Below are 16,718 nucleotides of genomic sequence, written 5' to 3'. Positions count from 1 at the left end.
ACAGCGATCCACCTGCCTCTGCCTCCCAAGTGCTGGGATTAAAGGCCTGCACCACCACCGCCGGCAACATGCTTTTTTTTTTTTTTTGAGCTGATAAAGATCAGTGTAAAGCCCACAACCCAATGTGATGTGAACATGTGTTTTTCATGTTTGTGGGGGCGTCAGGCTCACAGGTTTCGTGTGCCATGCTGCCTCTTGCCTCAGGAGCCAGCCTTGCTGGCCTAGTCGCTGTTCCCCTGGGAGCTCTGCCAAGTGGAGAGGCGCCAGCTTGGGAAGTTGCGCAGTCCCGGAGTGTCAGGGCATCGGGTTGCTGCTTTCCTTGGTTCCTGAATTTCTGAGTTTCTGTCACTCGGGGAACTGGAGTCTGTAAGCCTCCCAGCTCTGGTGGCTCTAAGCCCCTAAGCATGCTGGAGCCTGGGCCAGTGTGGCCCTTGGTTCCCAGGGAGAGCCTTCCGGGGTCCTAAGCATCTAGGCTGCAGTGATGTGGCCACCATGGAACCGGGTGCTCCACCAGGCACCAGCCGGAACAGGTTTTATAGATGTGAAGCTTTACAGACCTTCCTAAGCCCCGGGCACTCTCCCTTTTCAAAGCCCTACCTGTTGGCCTGTGTATTAGGGTGTGCCCAATCTAAGTTCAATACGACAGGCTGAACTGCCTGTCATATTGGGTAACTGTTAAATGTTACCTTTTATAGATATTTAAGTATTAATTTGGGTTTTAAAATGTTGTTGCTGTTGGGAAACAAGGTTTTCTTTACATCTCCTTCCTTCTTTCCTTCTGTCCTCTCCTCCCCCCTCTTTCCTCTCTTATGGGCCTCTTGCCTCTCTTTCTCTCTCTCCCCTCCTGTCTTTTCTCCTTCCCTCCTGTATGTCCTTCCTTCCTTCACCCCTCCCTCCTTCCTTTCTCCCTCCCTCCCTCCCTTCCTTACTCCTTCCCTCTTCTCCGCCTATCCTCCCTCCCTCTCTGATATCCTTTAGGGTGCCGGGGACCCCAGCCGTATGCATGCTAGGCAGGCTTGCGCTGTAGCGCTCTCAGCTGTCATACCTTCCCTGCAGCCCTAAGGCATCACTGCAAGACTGCTCGGCTAGGTTGTCCTCAGCCCTGCCTGTCACCAGCAAACATTCCTGATGCCCCTGACATCCCTCATGTGGCCCAAGCTGATGGCTCTAGAAGGAATAAAGCAAGTAGGGTGCCTTCCTGTAGGAACTCTTCACCAGGAGAGCCAGGGCCGGAGCTCAGCCCGAGGGAGAAGCCACTGGCGTGCACGCTGGCCTGCATCATGTAGGGAGGCTCTGACCTGCTTCTTGAAGAGTCCCAGTGGTGGAGGGTGAGGGGACTGACAGTGGGGCGTGAGGCACAAGCGTGGTGACTGCGTGGGAAGCCCTGAGCTGCCACTGTAGCTGGCAGGGTGCGTGGGAAGTGGGTTACGATGGTGGGGCCTCCGAGGCTGGGCTGCGTGGAGGAGGCTTCCAGTGCCACCCAGACAGGTTCAGACTCCCTCCAGGCATGTGACCTGACTCTGCTGCCCCAGCCCCTGAGTGCTGTTTGGATGTGTCTGCTGTGGTTCAGGGTGTAGTTGGAATAGAACCGCATGATGCTGGGAATTGAGCCCAGGGGCCCCTTCATGCTCAGCACCAAGTTCCATCTCCACCCCTGCACACTGCTACACTGGGGGCCAGGTTTCTGCAACCCCAAAGGACCATAGTCCATGTCTGAACTTTACCAGTCTAGATACATGACTGTCGCTTTTACTGCAGTTTTTCTTTGTGTGTATGGTGTGTGTGTGTGTGTGTGTGTGTGTGTGTGTGTGTGTGTGTGTGTGTGTGTGATCACTTCGGTGTTGGTTCTTACCTTCCACATTTTGTATATTTTACTATTTTAAATTATTTGTTTATGGCCTGTGTCTCTGTATGGCACATGTGTACAAGTAGGTGCCCGAGTAGGACAGGAGAGGGTACTGGGTCTCCTCCAGCTGGAGTTACAGGTGTTTGCAAGCCTTCTGGTGTGGGTGTTAGGAACGAAGCTCCGGTCCTTTGAAAGTATCAAAAGTGCTCTCAGCTGCCGAGCTGTCTCTCCGGCCCCATTATTGCATTATTTCTAGTTTATGTGTATGCCTGCTTCAGTGTAGGGATTTGTGTACCTGAGTGCAGGTGCCCATGGAAGCCACACGAGGGTGATGGGCCCCTTGGAGCTGGAATTTCAGGTGGTTGTGAGCTGCCTACCATGGCTGGGAATCGAACGCAGCTCCTCTGACAGAGCATCATGTGCTCTAAACTGCTGACGCATCTCCCCAGCCCCTTCCTCTTTGTCATTGGTGCAGAGTTCCTTGCTGGTCCCTCTGGCTTGCAGGCTCCTGGGATCCTCCCATCTCTACTCTCTTCACAGAAGCGCTGGGGTTACAGACGTTCACTACCAAGCCCGGCTTTATGTGTCCCGAGGAGCCGAACTCAGGTCCTCACATTTGCACGTGAGCACTACAGCAGCTGAGCCTAGCCTCGGGCCCTAGACCACCTTCTTCGTTTCTTGTGAGTTTGCTGAGGAAACCAGGTCCCTCCTCCAGTGGCCTTCCTTAGCGTCTGACCTTGGCTGGTGTCACTAAACTTGGCTTCACACCCTGCTGAAGCAGAGTCACTGGAGGATCTGGGCTTGATACAGTCATCAAATCTGGCTGGTGCATTTAGGTGCTCTCAGCCAGTGGCTGCACTGGTGTCTCCATGGCAAGGTCTCTGCTAGCCTCCTCCCTAAAGGCTTCAGTCCTCTGGTGTTCAGTGTAGTCCCTTCGTCAGGCTCATCTCGATAATTTCTAGAAACTTTTATTTTGAGATAGTTGTAGTTTTACTATCTCTCACCCATTGTCACTCTGCTGTGGTGCCTGACTTGAACGTAGTCTATTTTCATAGCCAGACAACTGCTATTAGCACAATCCGTGGTTTCAGTTCAGATTTCATTAGTTTTACATCCACTTGTGTGTACATGTCTGGACACTCCTGTCTATGTGTGCATGCATTTATTTTATTCATTTTTATCATATTTGTAGATAAATCTGAATAAAATTGCAGTCAAGAACCAGAGCGTGGTCTAGAGGGTAAAGATGCTCACTGCAAATCCTGGTTTGAGTGGTGGAGAGAGAGAACCGACTTCTTTGAGCTGTCGTCTGATGTGCACATGAGTACCATGGCACAGTGCACACAAATGTACACACACACACACACACACACACACACACACACACACACTTAGTAAGAATGAAAACATGGACTGAAGAGATGGCTCAGTCAGTAAAGCACTTGCCTTATGGCCACGAGGACCTGAGTTTGGATCCCCAGGGCCCATGTTACAAAGCTGGAAGTGGTACTGTACTCACTCCTATACACACAGGATCTGGTAGACCCTGGAAGCTCACCGGCTGGCTGATGTGGCCTGTTTGATAGGATTCCAGGCCAATGAGAATCAATATCCCAAACAAAAAGTAGAAGGCACCTGCTTTAGTCAGTGTCCTGTTGCTGTGAAGAGACCATGACCACAGCAACTCTAAAAGAAAGCATTTAATTGGGGCTTGCTCACAGTCTCAGAGGTTTAGGTCATTGTCACCATGGCAGGAAGCGTGGCAGCACGCAGGCAGACATGGTGCTGGAGAAGGAGCTGAGGGTTCTACATGGGGATCTGCAGGCAGCAGGAAGAGAGACACTGAGCCTGGCTTGAGCATTTGAAACCCCAAAGCTCACCCCAGTGACACACTTCCCCCAACAAGGCCACGCCTCTCGATAGTGCCACTTCCTAGTGACCAAGATCTATGAGCCTGGGACGGGGGTGGGCTGGGAGTGCGTGTGGTGAATTCCTATTCAAGCTGTCACAGCACCCAGGGAACAACATGTGAGATTGTCCTCTGACCTCTACACATGCACACAACATGCATGCACCTGTGCATTCACTCATGATGATCATGAACAGGACACTCAGGGCTGGGCGGGGAGCAGCTCAGGAGAAGATCGCTGGCCTAGGATACACCAGGCTCTGAGACTGCCCCATCATGCGAAAGAGATTTAGAATATTTCATCACAAGGTCCCTTATGCCCCCTTTGCCAGCTGCCCCTGCCTTGCTTGGCCTGGTAACACTGGCCTCTCTATTTCTGTGATTTCATTTTAACAAGGACAAAGGGAACAATTAGCTCCACCTTACCCGCCTCAGTTTAAGTCCTTTGGGATCCATCAAAATGTGGCTCCCTTCAATAGCTCATTCCCAGCTGGATGTGGCGTTGCCTTCTTCAGAGGCTGAGGCCAGCCTCGTCTACACAGTCTGCGTGGCGAGACCCTATCTAAACACACACACACACACACACACACACACACACACACACACACACACACACACACACACACACACACGTATGGTAGTGCAGGCTGCAGAGATGGCTCAGTGATTAAGAGTGCTTGTTGCTCTTTCAGAGTTTGGGTTCTCACCCACCTAAATGACTTAAAACCACTCGCAACTCTCATTCCGGTGGATCCAGTGCCCTCTTCTGGACTCTACAGGCATTGCATGCACAAGACACTTAAAAAAAAAATCTTAAATGATAATTTTAAAAGTACTACTGGGACAGATAGCTAGCTAAGTGGTTAGGTTAAAAGCCCTGGCAGCACTCCCAGAAGACCTGGCTGGGTTAAGTTCCCAGCACCTGTACAGCCGTTCACTACTGTCTATAACTCTAGTCTCAGGAGAAGCTGACACCCTCATCTGGCCTCTACAGGCACCAGGCTCGCAGGTGGTTGCACTTACACATGTAAGCAAACACACACACACACACACACACACACACACACAATTTTTTTTTAAAAAATTGAAGTATTACTTTGAATTATGGATTAAAATATTTAATGTGATTTTTGCTGGGGTCAACTCTTGGAAGATATATTGCCATATGAACAGCGGGGCAAATTCAATCTTCGTGTGTTTGTGTGTTGTGTGTGGGTGTGTCCATGCGTGTGGATGCGTGGGCGCACGGAAGTATGCTTGCCCTAGTCAACGTCAGGTATCTTTTTCAGTCAATCTTGTCCTTATTTTTTTTTTTTTAAGATTTATTTATTTATTACATATACAGTGCTCTGCCTGCATGTACACCTGCAGGCCAGAAGAGGGCACCAGATCCTATTGTAGATAGGTGTGCGCCACCATGTGGTTGCTGGGGATTAAACTTCTGGAAGAGCAGACAGTGCTCTTAACCTCTGAGCCATCTCTCCAGCCCCCTCTTGTCCTTATTTTTAAGACAGGGTCTCTCACTAAATCTGGAGCTGGCCAGTTAGCGAGGCTGGCCCACCAGCAAACCCCTGTGATCGGCCTGCTTCCCCAGCACGGGCATTTCCGGCAGCTCTGCCACACGCAGCTCTTTCTGAACTCGGGTCCAGGCTTGCATGGCAAGTTCATTAGTGACTGAGTCATCTCCGCAGCCCCAAACTTAAAATTGTTACGGATTTCTTCACTCACCTCCCCAAAACTGTGCCATTTGTGTCCTTACTAACAGCATATAAAAATGTGTGTTCCCTCATGGTTTTGCTTAACACTGATGAGGCCTTTGAGAATGTTTTGTTCTTTAATTTTACAGATGTAACGACAAAGTTGATTTTCCCATATTTCTATTACAGTTCTTTAGTTAGAACTAAAGGTAAATTAGTTTGAATTTACATCATTGACTTAAAACATGTAGACAAAGCAGGATGTGGGGCACACACCTGTGATCCCAGTACTTAGGAGGCAGAGGCACAGCGCTCAGGGAATTGGGCTTGTTCTCGGCTGTGTAGTTCATTAGAGACCAGCCTGGGCTACGTGAGGCCCCATGGCCAGTCTAGACAATCCCCTGTTAATGACTGTTACCCATATTTTTATTAAGCTATTGGTCTTTATTTAAAGTTTTAATTGCTATATCTACTTTTTTTTTGTTTTTTTAATGTTCCTGCTTTCTACTTGCTTGGAGCCTTTCCTACCTTAAGATTAGAAACGTGTATACCTACTTTTGTGGTACTTCTGTATGACTGTATTTCAAATGTTCCTTACTTTGTAGAAAGCGTGGGACTAAGGAACCAGCGTTGCTTTTGCCCAGCTGTCTGGTCAGCTTTCTAAATGCAAATTTATGAAGTAAAGTCTCTTTCCCCGTTAACCTTGCTAGCAAACTCAAGTCGCTGTGCACACTACCAGGAAAGAACTCCAGGGACTCAATTACAAATTCTTGGGGCAGAAAAAAAAAAAAAGACTAATTTAGAATCCTAGTGGAGGGGATGTGCGGCTCAGTTGGCGGAAGGCTTGTCTAGCATGCCAAAGCCCTGGGTTCCGTCCCCAGCACTGCATAAGCCAGGTGTGTGGTGCACATCTGTAAGTGCAACACTCAGGAGGGAGAGGCAGGAGGATTGGTCATTGAGGGTCATCCTCAGCTATGTGGTGAGGTCGAGGCCAGTCAGGGGCTACTGTGAGATGCCATCTATACCAAAAACATGACACAAACAAGGGAGCAGAACGTCAGCAAGGGCAAGAAGATGTAGGCTAGCACCCCAAACAAGCGTCCACTCCCAGGTTCAAGTGCAAGCTCTTCATCATAGGCCAGGGAGAGAAGTAGGGTTGGGGGACACGGGATAGTGACTTCCAGATTCCTCAGGGTCAGAAGGGCACCAGGTTATAAAAGCTAGTAGTGGCAATCTGCTGATCATAGTGCTCCAGAAATCCTAAACAGTCTGTTGCCTTTATCTTGACATCTCAGCTCGGGGGGGGGGGGGGGGGGGGGGGGGAAGGGCAAGAGAGAGATCAGAGTTCCAGATCACCCAGCCTTCTTCTATGGTATGGACAAAGGTCCCTAAGTGATTGACATGTAGAGTAGCCAGAGTCAAAGGTCAGAGTCCTAATGAGCACAGAGCAAAGGCAGAGACGGCTGGCTCTGCACCCTTGCTTTAGTCACCTGTGGGACACTTACATGGACATAACTCAGGACTTTTGACAAAGAGGTGTCTGATCCCTGAGAAGTGATTCTGTTGAACCCCGTTAGGATGATGGTCTGCATAGTCTAGCTGTCGGTTTGTCCCAGGGATTCTGCCTCCACCTCCACCTCCAGAGCACGGGCGTTACAGGTGCACCACCATGTCTGGCTTTATGGGGGCACTGGGGACTTGAACTCAGGTCCTCATGCCTGCATGGCAAGTGACCCACCAACTGCGCTTCAATACTGCTTTTCTAGCAGAGTCTCTTTCTCAAGAGTTGCTCCTTATTAAGTGTCTCTGTATGTTGAACTCTTTTATTATGTGGATGTTTTTGAACTGTCGTTTGGTAGATTTTAGGACTATGTTCATCTCAGGAGAATGGGAAAGGAGCTAATGAGAAAAGCTATAATAACCAATATTGGAATTATCAAAAGACAAGATTAGGTTTTTATGGTAAAGATCTATTTCAGGTGTTATGGAAGCTGTTTATTATAGCTAATATGTTCATTTTAATTATAAATTATTTGATGCATTTGAATAGTAAACTCCCTGGCTTTTCCTGCTTAGTGTGCTGTATCTCCCCCAAACTTAGTAAAATAGTTGGACAAGCACTTGCTTATTCAGAAAGATTTCCTAGGCCAAGTGTATGTGACTTCTTTGTGTGTTACGGACTATTTCAGACAAGCTGAAATGCATAAAAGTAGCACACCGGCCATACACTTAATATCTTGCCTGAAGACAGAATGTTGCCTAAGAAATAACTTTTATTTGAATTCTATTTATTTTAATGTATGTGTGTACGTATGTATCTATGTGTGGTGTATGTGCATGTGTGTTTGGGTGCACATGTATACATGTGGAGGAGGCCTGAGGTTGGCATTGGGTGTCTTTCTTGGTCACTCTTTTCTTCATTTATTGAGGCAGAGGCCCCAATTCTGGCTAGTCTTGCTAGCCAGATTGCCCAGGAGTCTCGTGACTCTGACTCCCAAGTGCTGGGATTGCAGGAGGCCGCCCCATGTGCCCAGATTTTGCGTAGATGCCGAGGCTCTGCAGTCTGGCTGCTCGCACTTGCAGCACTGTCTTTATCCACTTTACCCATGTCTTACCACAGGTATCCCTCCCATGGCTGCTGCGGAAGCAACCATCACAGTACGCCTCATCCGTTCGTTTGAACATCGGAATTTCAAACCTGTAGTATATCATGGAATCAATCTGGATCAAACTGTGAAGGAGTTTATACTATTTCTAAAGCAAGGTATGAGAAATTAGAGTTGCATTGTTTCATTTGTGCTTTGACAGTGACAAACATCTGACTATGATGTTAATAGTAATCTTTGAAAAGTACAAAATTAGGCTGGGCCTAGTGGTGCACACCTGTATTCCCAGCACTCAGGCCATAGAGCCAGGATAATCATGGTTTTCAAGCTAGCCTGGGCTATCTAGCAAGTTTTAGGCCAGCCTAGGCTATATAGGGAGTTTATGCCTTCGCTACATATCAGTATTTATGTTTCAAAAACAAAACAAATCAATAAAAGCACCAAAGCCATTCTTCCCCCATCCCAGAAGCCCTTTCGGAGCTGGTGCTAGCAGGGGCTATGCTGGCCCGTGTTCTGGGCTAGCCCGTGTCCTGGTGCTGTCATCAGCTGCCCCAGTTTGTCAGCGAGTCGTGTGAACACACTCACCAGGGTTTATTACTAGCTAGGACAGAGGAGGGGACTGTCAAGTGCTTGTCACAGAAGCATGAGGAGGATGTGTGTGTGTGGCCCCCCAGAACCAAGTAAAGGAGCGGAGGTGTGCACCTGTGACCCCACTCGCGAGACAAAGTATGCCTGGGGTTCACTGTCCACCTTGTCTGCTGCATTCTACACTGTGTGGGTCCCGCAACCCAGCCTAGGAGTAGCAAGGGGATGGAGAAAGGACAGACACACAGACACACGGACAATGAGGCTGGGATCAGGTGGGGCTCTCTGACGGATACCTCTGCTGTCTGGAACCTCAGCCATGTGCATGAGGTGCAGCACAGGATGGCATGCAGCTTAGCTAGTCCCTGTGGGAGATCTCTGTAGCAAGCTGCCCCAGGCCATAAGCTTCCTGGAGGAGGAAGCTGCAGTCTGCAGTTCACAGCCATCCCGAACCACTCACACTTGGCTGCCCAAGCTTGGCCAACCCCTCTTGAGCCTAGCCCACGTGGGTAATGGCTTTGCCAGCTTACTGTGGACCTTAACAGGCCTTGCTCAAGTCAAAATGTTCATTTACCCAGGCTTTTGTTCACTCTGGGCTGCCCCTGCTCCTACAGCTGTCTAACAGAACTGGTGAGCTCCAGGTTCAGTGAGAGAGCCTGTCTTAAAAAATAAAGTAGAGCTGGGTGTGGTGACTGTACCACTAATCCCAGAGATTGAGGAAGACTCCACTGTTGACCTCTGGTCTCCACACACGCATGTGCATACATAAGCATGTACACACACACACACACACACACACACACACACACACACACACAAAGTTCACCTGTAGTGAGTTTATGTCTTTGGAGCCTGAGTGTCACAGTGTGTGTGTGTCATGATTATGAAGGTTTCCTGGGTTACTTTTCAGGGACTTGAAAGCCACTTTTGTTTAAAGCCCTCAGTTTCCTCTTGGGCCTGTGTAGGCATGACTAAACAAGGTGATAAAGCTAGGTGTTTTGTTTTTTTTTTTAAAGCTGGATGTTTCTGTGCTCATGTTGTGTCTGTCTCTTTGCTACCCTAACTTTGGGTCAGATAGTGTAGACACGTCAGCCACTTAATGTGGTAAATAATGGCGCGTACTAAACTCACCCACGCTTTCCTCTCTCTTCAAAGCCAAGCAACGTCAGGATACTTTCCAGGTTTCAGGCATGTGTGTGTGTCTAACCTGTGCCCTGAGGGCCGTGTGTGCCCCAGGATGGTGGAAAGATGAGCCCAGTACAAAAGCATAGCTCCCTAAGGAGCGGCTTCAGTGGCTCAGTGGCTGAGAGGGCTTGCTGCTCCGGGGAGGACCTGGCGTGGTTCTTATCGCTAGAGGTCCAGGAGACCCGAGGCTCCCTTTAGGCCTCTGTGGGTGCTGAGGCATGTGGTGCATACACAGACAAGGAGGCACACACACATATACACAAATAGTTTCAAAAACAGTAAAATTATTATGAGATTTTTTTTCTACCCTTTTCCAACTTGATTAGGCTGTTCTTGAGCATGAACGTTATAGATGTGTATGTATGTGTACATGTATGCATGCCTGTTACATATGACAACCATGTTGCAATGAGCACCCTTATGTTGAGATTACACGCATACTGACCACTGGTTTCACAACCCAGACCCATTCCATTCTATGGGAAAGTGGCACAGGACTGTCCAGCCATGAGCTCTTTCCTTACCTAAGCCCGGCCCTCGCTTGCCTCACTTAAACTGAGGTAAGGTGTATTTCTTAGGCCACTGGGATAGCTTAACCAAGAAAAGCTCTTGACAGAAAGCCTGGTGACCCCAGTTTGAGCTGAGGACCCACAGGGTAGAAGGAAGGAACTGGCACATGTGTCTACACTGATACACAATAAATAATAAATATAATTGTAAATTTATTGTGTTTTTTTTCAAGGCATTTGTCTGCCTTCTTCCTAGTTTTATAGGCATTTTGAGTAAATTTTTTTTAAAAAAATTGTTTATTTTAGTGTGTTTACCTGTATGTGTGTGTGTGGCATGTAGTGTAGGCCAGAAGAGGGTCCCAGATTCTCTGGAATTGAGGTGCTGGACAGTTGAGAACCAGCCTTCAGGTTCTGGGAGCTGAACCTTGGTCTTCTGCAAGACCCGTGGTCTTAACTGCTGAGCCATCTGTCCAGCTGTGAGTAAATTCTTTTCTTGTATCAACTACACATCCTTAATTCCTTGGGCTCTCTTTCTGAGTGGTAAATAAATGGGCTTTATTTATAAGTAAATGGGTTTGTTAACAGGTTTCCTTGGCTATGGTTATTTAAAGCATTTTAAAGGCCATGGTCATTCATAAAGTAACTTTTGACTTCCAGAATATAAAATTTTGTTTGTAAAAAAAGAGATCTTCCTGCCTCTGCTTCCCAAGCGCTGGGATTAAATGCAAGTGCCAGCACACCTGGCTTTTTATTGCCATGTTTTTAATTATTATGGAGACATTGATATCTCATACTAAGAGATAATCTTATAGGGAAGAAAAAGTAACTTTTCCTCACTCTTAAGTTTTTAAAAATGTTTGTATGTGTATGGGGGTGTGCGCATGTGTGTGCATACATATATGTGTGTGTGTGTATGTGTGTTCATGCACACACATGCACACATGTGTCACAGAGCACATATGGTGGTCAGAGGACAGCCCTGTGTCAGTCCTCACTGTCCATCTCGTTTGAGACAGGGTGTCTTGTGTTTCCTGCTTTGAAACTGTTCTGTGAGCTTACAGTGATTCTCCTGCCTCTGCCTCTCATCTGCCCGTAGCTCTGGGATTGCAGATGTGCACTACTGTGCCAGGCTTCCTGTGGGCTCTGGGGATCACTCAGGTCCCACACATGCTTGGCAGGGACAAGCAACTGATTCCCCATGGAGCCATCTTCCCCAGCTCCAGCCCTGTAAGTTCTCAGTTGAAAGGGCAGGTGAACAAGAGAAAAACCAGCAGCCTTTTATTGCTAAGTGCCCACCATATACGTTGGATACCCAAGAGCAAAAATCCTCAGAAAAGTGCTAGACAAGGAAGAGGACATCAGGTACCTAGGGGTGGATGCTTGTGGACAAAGATGAGAGAAGGCCTGGTTGCCAAAGCTTTGCAATGTGGTACACTCTGGTGCCCCCTGCTGGTGATGAGTGGCACAGCAGTCTTCTAAGGTTGCTCTGCGCAGACTCTGTCTTAGGCAAACAGGGAGCATCAGACATCATCTTCTAGCTCCAGACAATGCTTGTGTTAGCTAGGAGTGGCATGTTCTGGCAACCCTTTGTGCTAATTACAGAGTGGCCTGATTTTGGAAAGTCATTCCTCAGCATGTTCTGATTTTGAGCAACAGATTTTTATAGAGTTATTTCCAAATTATGTAAACATTTTTGTTACATTTTATTCATTTTCTCTGTATCTGTATGTGTTTATGTGCATGACAATAAGCTTGTGGTTATGCATGCACATGTGTGTACCATTCTCTGTGTGTGTGTGTGTGTGTGTGTGTGTGTGTGTGTGAGTATGTGTGTAGGGGAAGGCCGTTCTTCCTTCTACCATGTGTAAGTCCCAGGGATTAAACACGGGTGTCAAGCTCGGTGGCAGGTGCTTCTACCTGCTGCTGAGCCTTCTCACTGACCCATGTTTTCAAGATTTCAGCTGTGTGGAAGGTTCTTGTGTCTCTCAGTATCAGTGCAGCCAGAGCCGAGATGTTCTTCGTACAGGCAGAATAGGCCCCTCTTAAAGTCCTTATGAACAAGATGTGATTTTCAAGTTGCTATGGTGGCACAGGAAGTTGTGGTTTCCCTGGGTCACTCTGTTCTTTGCTTCCCAGCTACCACAGAATTCGTTCATGGTAACCATTGGTTACCACTGTCCTCAGCAGCACAGTGGTGCCTGTCATAGCGAGAGGCCTGCCTGCTTGACCTTTCACCTGCCACAGTAATGACATAACTAGTGCCTGTTTCTGTTAAGTATGTGGGGAAGTGTAGCTATGAAAGTGAACTTTGGGGGTGTTGTGATGTCATTTAGTTTGTAGAGTGCTGACCTGGCATGCTCAAGACCCTGGGTTCCATCTTAAAGCACTGTATGAATTGGGCATGATGGTGACATCCATAATCCCAGTACTCAGGAGGTACAGGCAGGAGACTCATAAATTCAGCTACTTAGGGAGTTTGAGGCATGCTGTGTCACAGGAGACTTGGTGTCAAAAAAAAAAAAGTGAGCTTTAGCGTATGGAGTCCTTTGAGTTGTGGGCTCTGTGTGCAAGCCTGTCATCTGGCTCAAGGTCCTAGAGAACACTGAAAATCTAGTGGGTCCACACATACATGCAGGCAAGACACCAGCGAGCATCAAGACTAAGCAAGAGTCTTAGCCAGATTGTCTCAGTTCTTCCTTTTGGCTTCCTTTTAGAGCTAGTAGACCTGGTAGTTTTCCCATTTTAAAAGTGAAGCGAGGAAGAACGAGGAAATGAAGAAGTGTGGAGCGGAAGTTAAGTATGGGGACAAAGAAGTTAAGTAGTGACGGAGGTTCACTTGCTAAGGGGCTTGCTGTGCAAGCGTAAGGACCTGAGTTCAATCCCTGGCCCTGAGGTAGGCTGTGCATGGTGACGCGCAGTTGTAATCTCAGTGGTGGGGAGGCGGAGCAGGACACTGGGCTCACTGGCTGCCAGCCTAGCTGACTTAATGAGTTCCAGACTAATGAAGAATCTGACTCAGGAAACCAGGTTAGGCCAGCGAGATGGCTCCGCGGGCCGGTGCTTGCTGTCAGGGCCCACTCTCCCTTCCTAAAGGTTCTGTAGCCTCCTCAAACAGCGCCACCAGCTAGGGACCAAGTTGTTAGAGCTTTTTCTTTATAAAATTGTGTGTGTTTCTCAGTTTCACTCTTAACCTCGCTCCTACCAAAATAATTGAGACTCTAGTATGTTATTTGTTTAATAAGCTTTACAGCATAATACTGAGCAGTTATTACTCCATTTTTAATCCTCTAAACTAGTCTGGCCCTTCCAGCATAAACCCCCAGGATACTTGTACTTTATGGCTTTCTCTCGGCGCGGCTCTCCTGGACCTCTGCCAAGGCTCAATCTCTTTCTCTTCTGACTCCTCCTCCCCTGGCTGGCAGGAAGATTGGTTCCCAGTACCCATGTCAAGCTCCAGGGGATCTGACCCCCAGGCCTCTGTAGTCGCCCTCACATGTAATTAGTAATAATAAAAATAAATCTTGAGAAAAACAGAATTGATTTACAGGATCTCACGTAGCCCGGGTTGCACTCAAACCTTTCTTTGTAGTCAAAGATGACCTTAAATGTCTAATCCCCCTGCCTCAGCTTCCCAGGAACTAGGATTATAGACGTGTGTCACCATGCCCAGTCTATGCAGTGCTCAGTTGGATACCCAGGGCCTCATGCATGCTGGGCAAGCTTTCTCCAGCTGACTCATCCTGCTCCCTTGTTTGTATTACCGTGGCTTTGTAGTGTATGTGTTTTTTGTGTTTCTATAGCTTTGAGTGTGTTTTTGTATTACTGTAGCTTTGTACTATGTTTTTTTTTTTTTCTGTAGCTTTGTAGTGTGTTTTTTTGTGTTTCTGTCTTTGAGTATGTTTTGAACACAGGCAGTGTGATGTCTCCAGTGTTTTTCTTTTCACCCAACAAAGCTTTGGTTGTTCCGGGGCTTTCGTGCCTCTGTAGGAGTGTAACTGTTGGTTCTAGTTCTGTGAAGCTTGCTGCCGGGATCTGGGTGGGGACCACATTGTCTGTGTGTGAAAACCATTAGAGCCCGAGAAAGGTGGCCCAGTCTGTAGAGTGCTTGCCCTACGAGTACGAGGACCCAAATGTGGATCCCCAGTACCTATACAAAAATCTGGGCCCAGCGCCGCATGCCAGCGCAGGGGAAGGCAGAGATAGATTCCTGAGGCTCACCGGCCAGCCAGTCTAGCTGCGTCAGCATGCTCCAAGTTCAGGTCAGTGGGAGACCCCGTCTCTAGCACTAAGGTGGTTGTTGAGGAAGATACTTGACATCTACTTCTGGCCCCCCCCACACATGCCAGCACACGTGCCTTGTGCACCTATATGCATAGGGACATGTATACATGCATATACCACACATGTCCCCACATGTCTTACACACACACACACACATACACACACACAGAGTGTACACATGTACATACACACCAGCCAGCTGTGGGCCTGACCCATTTGTGCCATGCTTAGCAAATTTCATATGCAGCTGGTGGTGAGAGCAACACTGAAGGCCACAGCCCTGGCCGAGGCCAGGACCTTGCTGCATGAGTTACCACTGGGCGTGCACCGTCATGAGTGGGGCCTTGGTGACTGCTCACTGTCCTCCTCCTAGAGATATGTATCTGGTGGTAGGCACTATAATGAATACATTTAATTTGTGTCTTATCGGCTCTCCAGAAGGCAAATGCACTTGAAGCACATTTCTAATTCAGATGTATGAGGTTCTGTTTGTTTCTTTGTTTGGCTTTCTTTTGCTTTTGTTTTTCCCAGAGCGGAATATTGAGCCTAGGGCCTCATGTGTGTCATCAGGTGCTCTACCACTGAGCTACATCGCCAGCTCTCTTCAGTCCTCTGTTGTACCTAATGCATTCCCACTATTGGAATACAATGGAAATTCTCCTCTCTTGTCCCCATCTGAGCAGAGCACCCCCATGCAAGTACAAGCTAATACCAACACATGGATTTTTTATTAACGTGTGTGTGTGTGTGTGTGTGTGTGTGTGTGTGTGTGTATGTGGGTGTGTGTTCCAAGATGTGCACGTGGAGATCTAAGGGCAACTTTGTGGAGTTTTTTCTCTTTCTGTTCTCATGCTGGTTCTAGGAATTGAACTGACGTCACTAGATTTGTGCAGCAAGCACCTTTATTCATGAACCATCTTGTTTGCCCCAAAATAAACACTCTCATTTTACCCTCTATTGCCTAGGTCTCCTACAGTGATGTTCCCCCATCTCCTTTGCCCTTGACATATAGATTTTTAAAATCTTACCTTACAGAATGCCTCCTCCTTTTCTTTTACAGTTGAGGAATGTTTTATTATGCAGAGTAGACTGTATTTAACAAGTACTTTACTGGAGGTCATTTGGATTTTCCCAGATGGTTGCCACTGGAACAATGCTTCACCTGGTGCCTCTGTACACATGTCAGCTCTCACACATGTGTATGTGAAAACTCATACATGAGAGTGTGTGTGCATGTGATGTGTATGTGTGAGTGTACATGTACTATGTCACAGTGTTCAGAGGCCAGAGGACAGCTTTCAGAAATCAGTTTTCTCATTTCATTGTAGGTTTTGGGGATCATCAGGCTTGCACTTTAACTCACTGGACCATCTCTCTAGTCTTACATATTTGGATATGTGCCAAAACTTGTCCTTTGTTGGTGTTGTACCATCAGCTGTTAATAGTTAAAATTGATGTTGGGATTTGGAATATATTTTTAAAAGAATGCTTACTCTGTATTGTTGCATATATTCTCCTGAGTTAGAATATTTGTTTGTTTGTCTCTTGAGACAGGGTTTCTATGGGTAGCCTTGGCTGTCCTGGACTCACTGTGTAGACCAGGCTGGCCTCGGACTCACAAAGATCCACCTGCCTCTGCCTCCCAAGTGCTGGATTAAAAGTGTGCACCACTACTGCCCAGCTAGAATCTTTATTTTATATGATATTAGAGTAATAGTGTTCTGAGTCACTGATTTCCACTATTTGCCAAAGACCCTCAAAATCATATCTGATTTATGTGCTAAGCAAACATCAATGATACAAAAATAGTAATAGCTCATACATTCACGATAGTCCATGTTTTGAGTGTACGTAGATAACATTGTATTTAACAAAGTAGTAGTTCTTGTGTGTGTGGTGCTGTCCATGCATTATGTGTGTACTTGTTTGTAACCATACTTTTTTGTTTCTTTATTGGCTTCTTTTACCTACCACCTTTTCCCAGCCCAATTCCTCCTAGCCCCCCAACACTAGGTAGGAGAGAAAGAAGGATAAGGGGGAAAGCAGGTGTAGATCTTTATAGACTACTTCCTGTTGAGTAGCAGCATTGAGTTCTTTGGG

The 16,718-nt window shown here is 47.3% G+C and overlaps 1 protein-coding gene across 3 annotated transcripts in view; it reads left to right on the top strand.

Moving 5' to 3' along the window:
• Window positions 1–16,718, top strand: part of LOC311598452 (UPF0538 protein C2orf76 homolog) — a 60,153-nt gene that overhangs the window by 22,894 nt on the left and 20,541 nt on the right. For all 3 annotated transcript variants that reach the window (XR_014779541.1, XM_084783490.1, XM_084783491.1), the window contains exon 2: window positions 8,073–8,216. Coding sequence is in view for 2 of the 3 variants with exons in the window: in XM_084783490.1 (XP_084639616.1) it covers window positions 8,073–8,216 (144 nt within the window). In the remaining variant the exon portion in view is untranslated. The remainder of the gene's footprint in view (window positions 1–8,072; window positions 8,217–16,718) is intronic.

Source organism: Acomys minous, assembly GCF_964271855.1.
Source record: "Acomys minous genome assembly, chromosome: 1".
Classification (NCBI taxonomy): domain Eukaryota; kingdom Metazoa; phylum Chordata; class Mammalia; order Rodentia; family Muridae; genus Acomys; species Acomys minous.
Note: the sequence above shows the minus strand (reverse complement) of the source record. Positions and strands in the feature narration are given on the sequence as shown.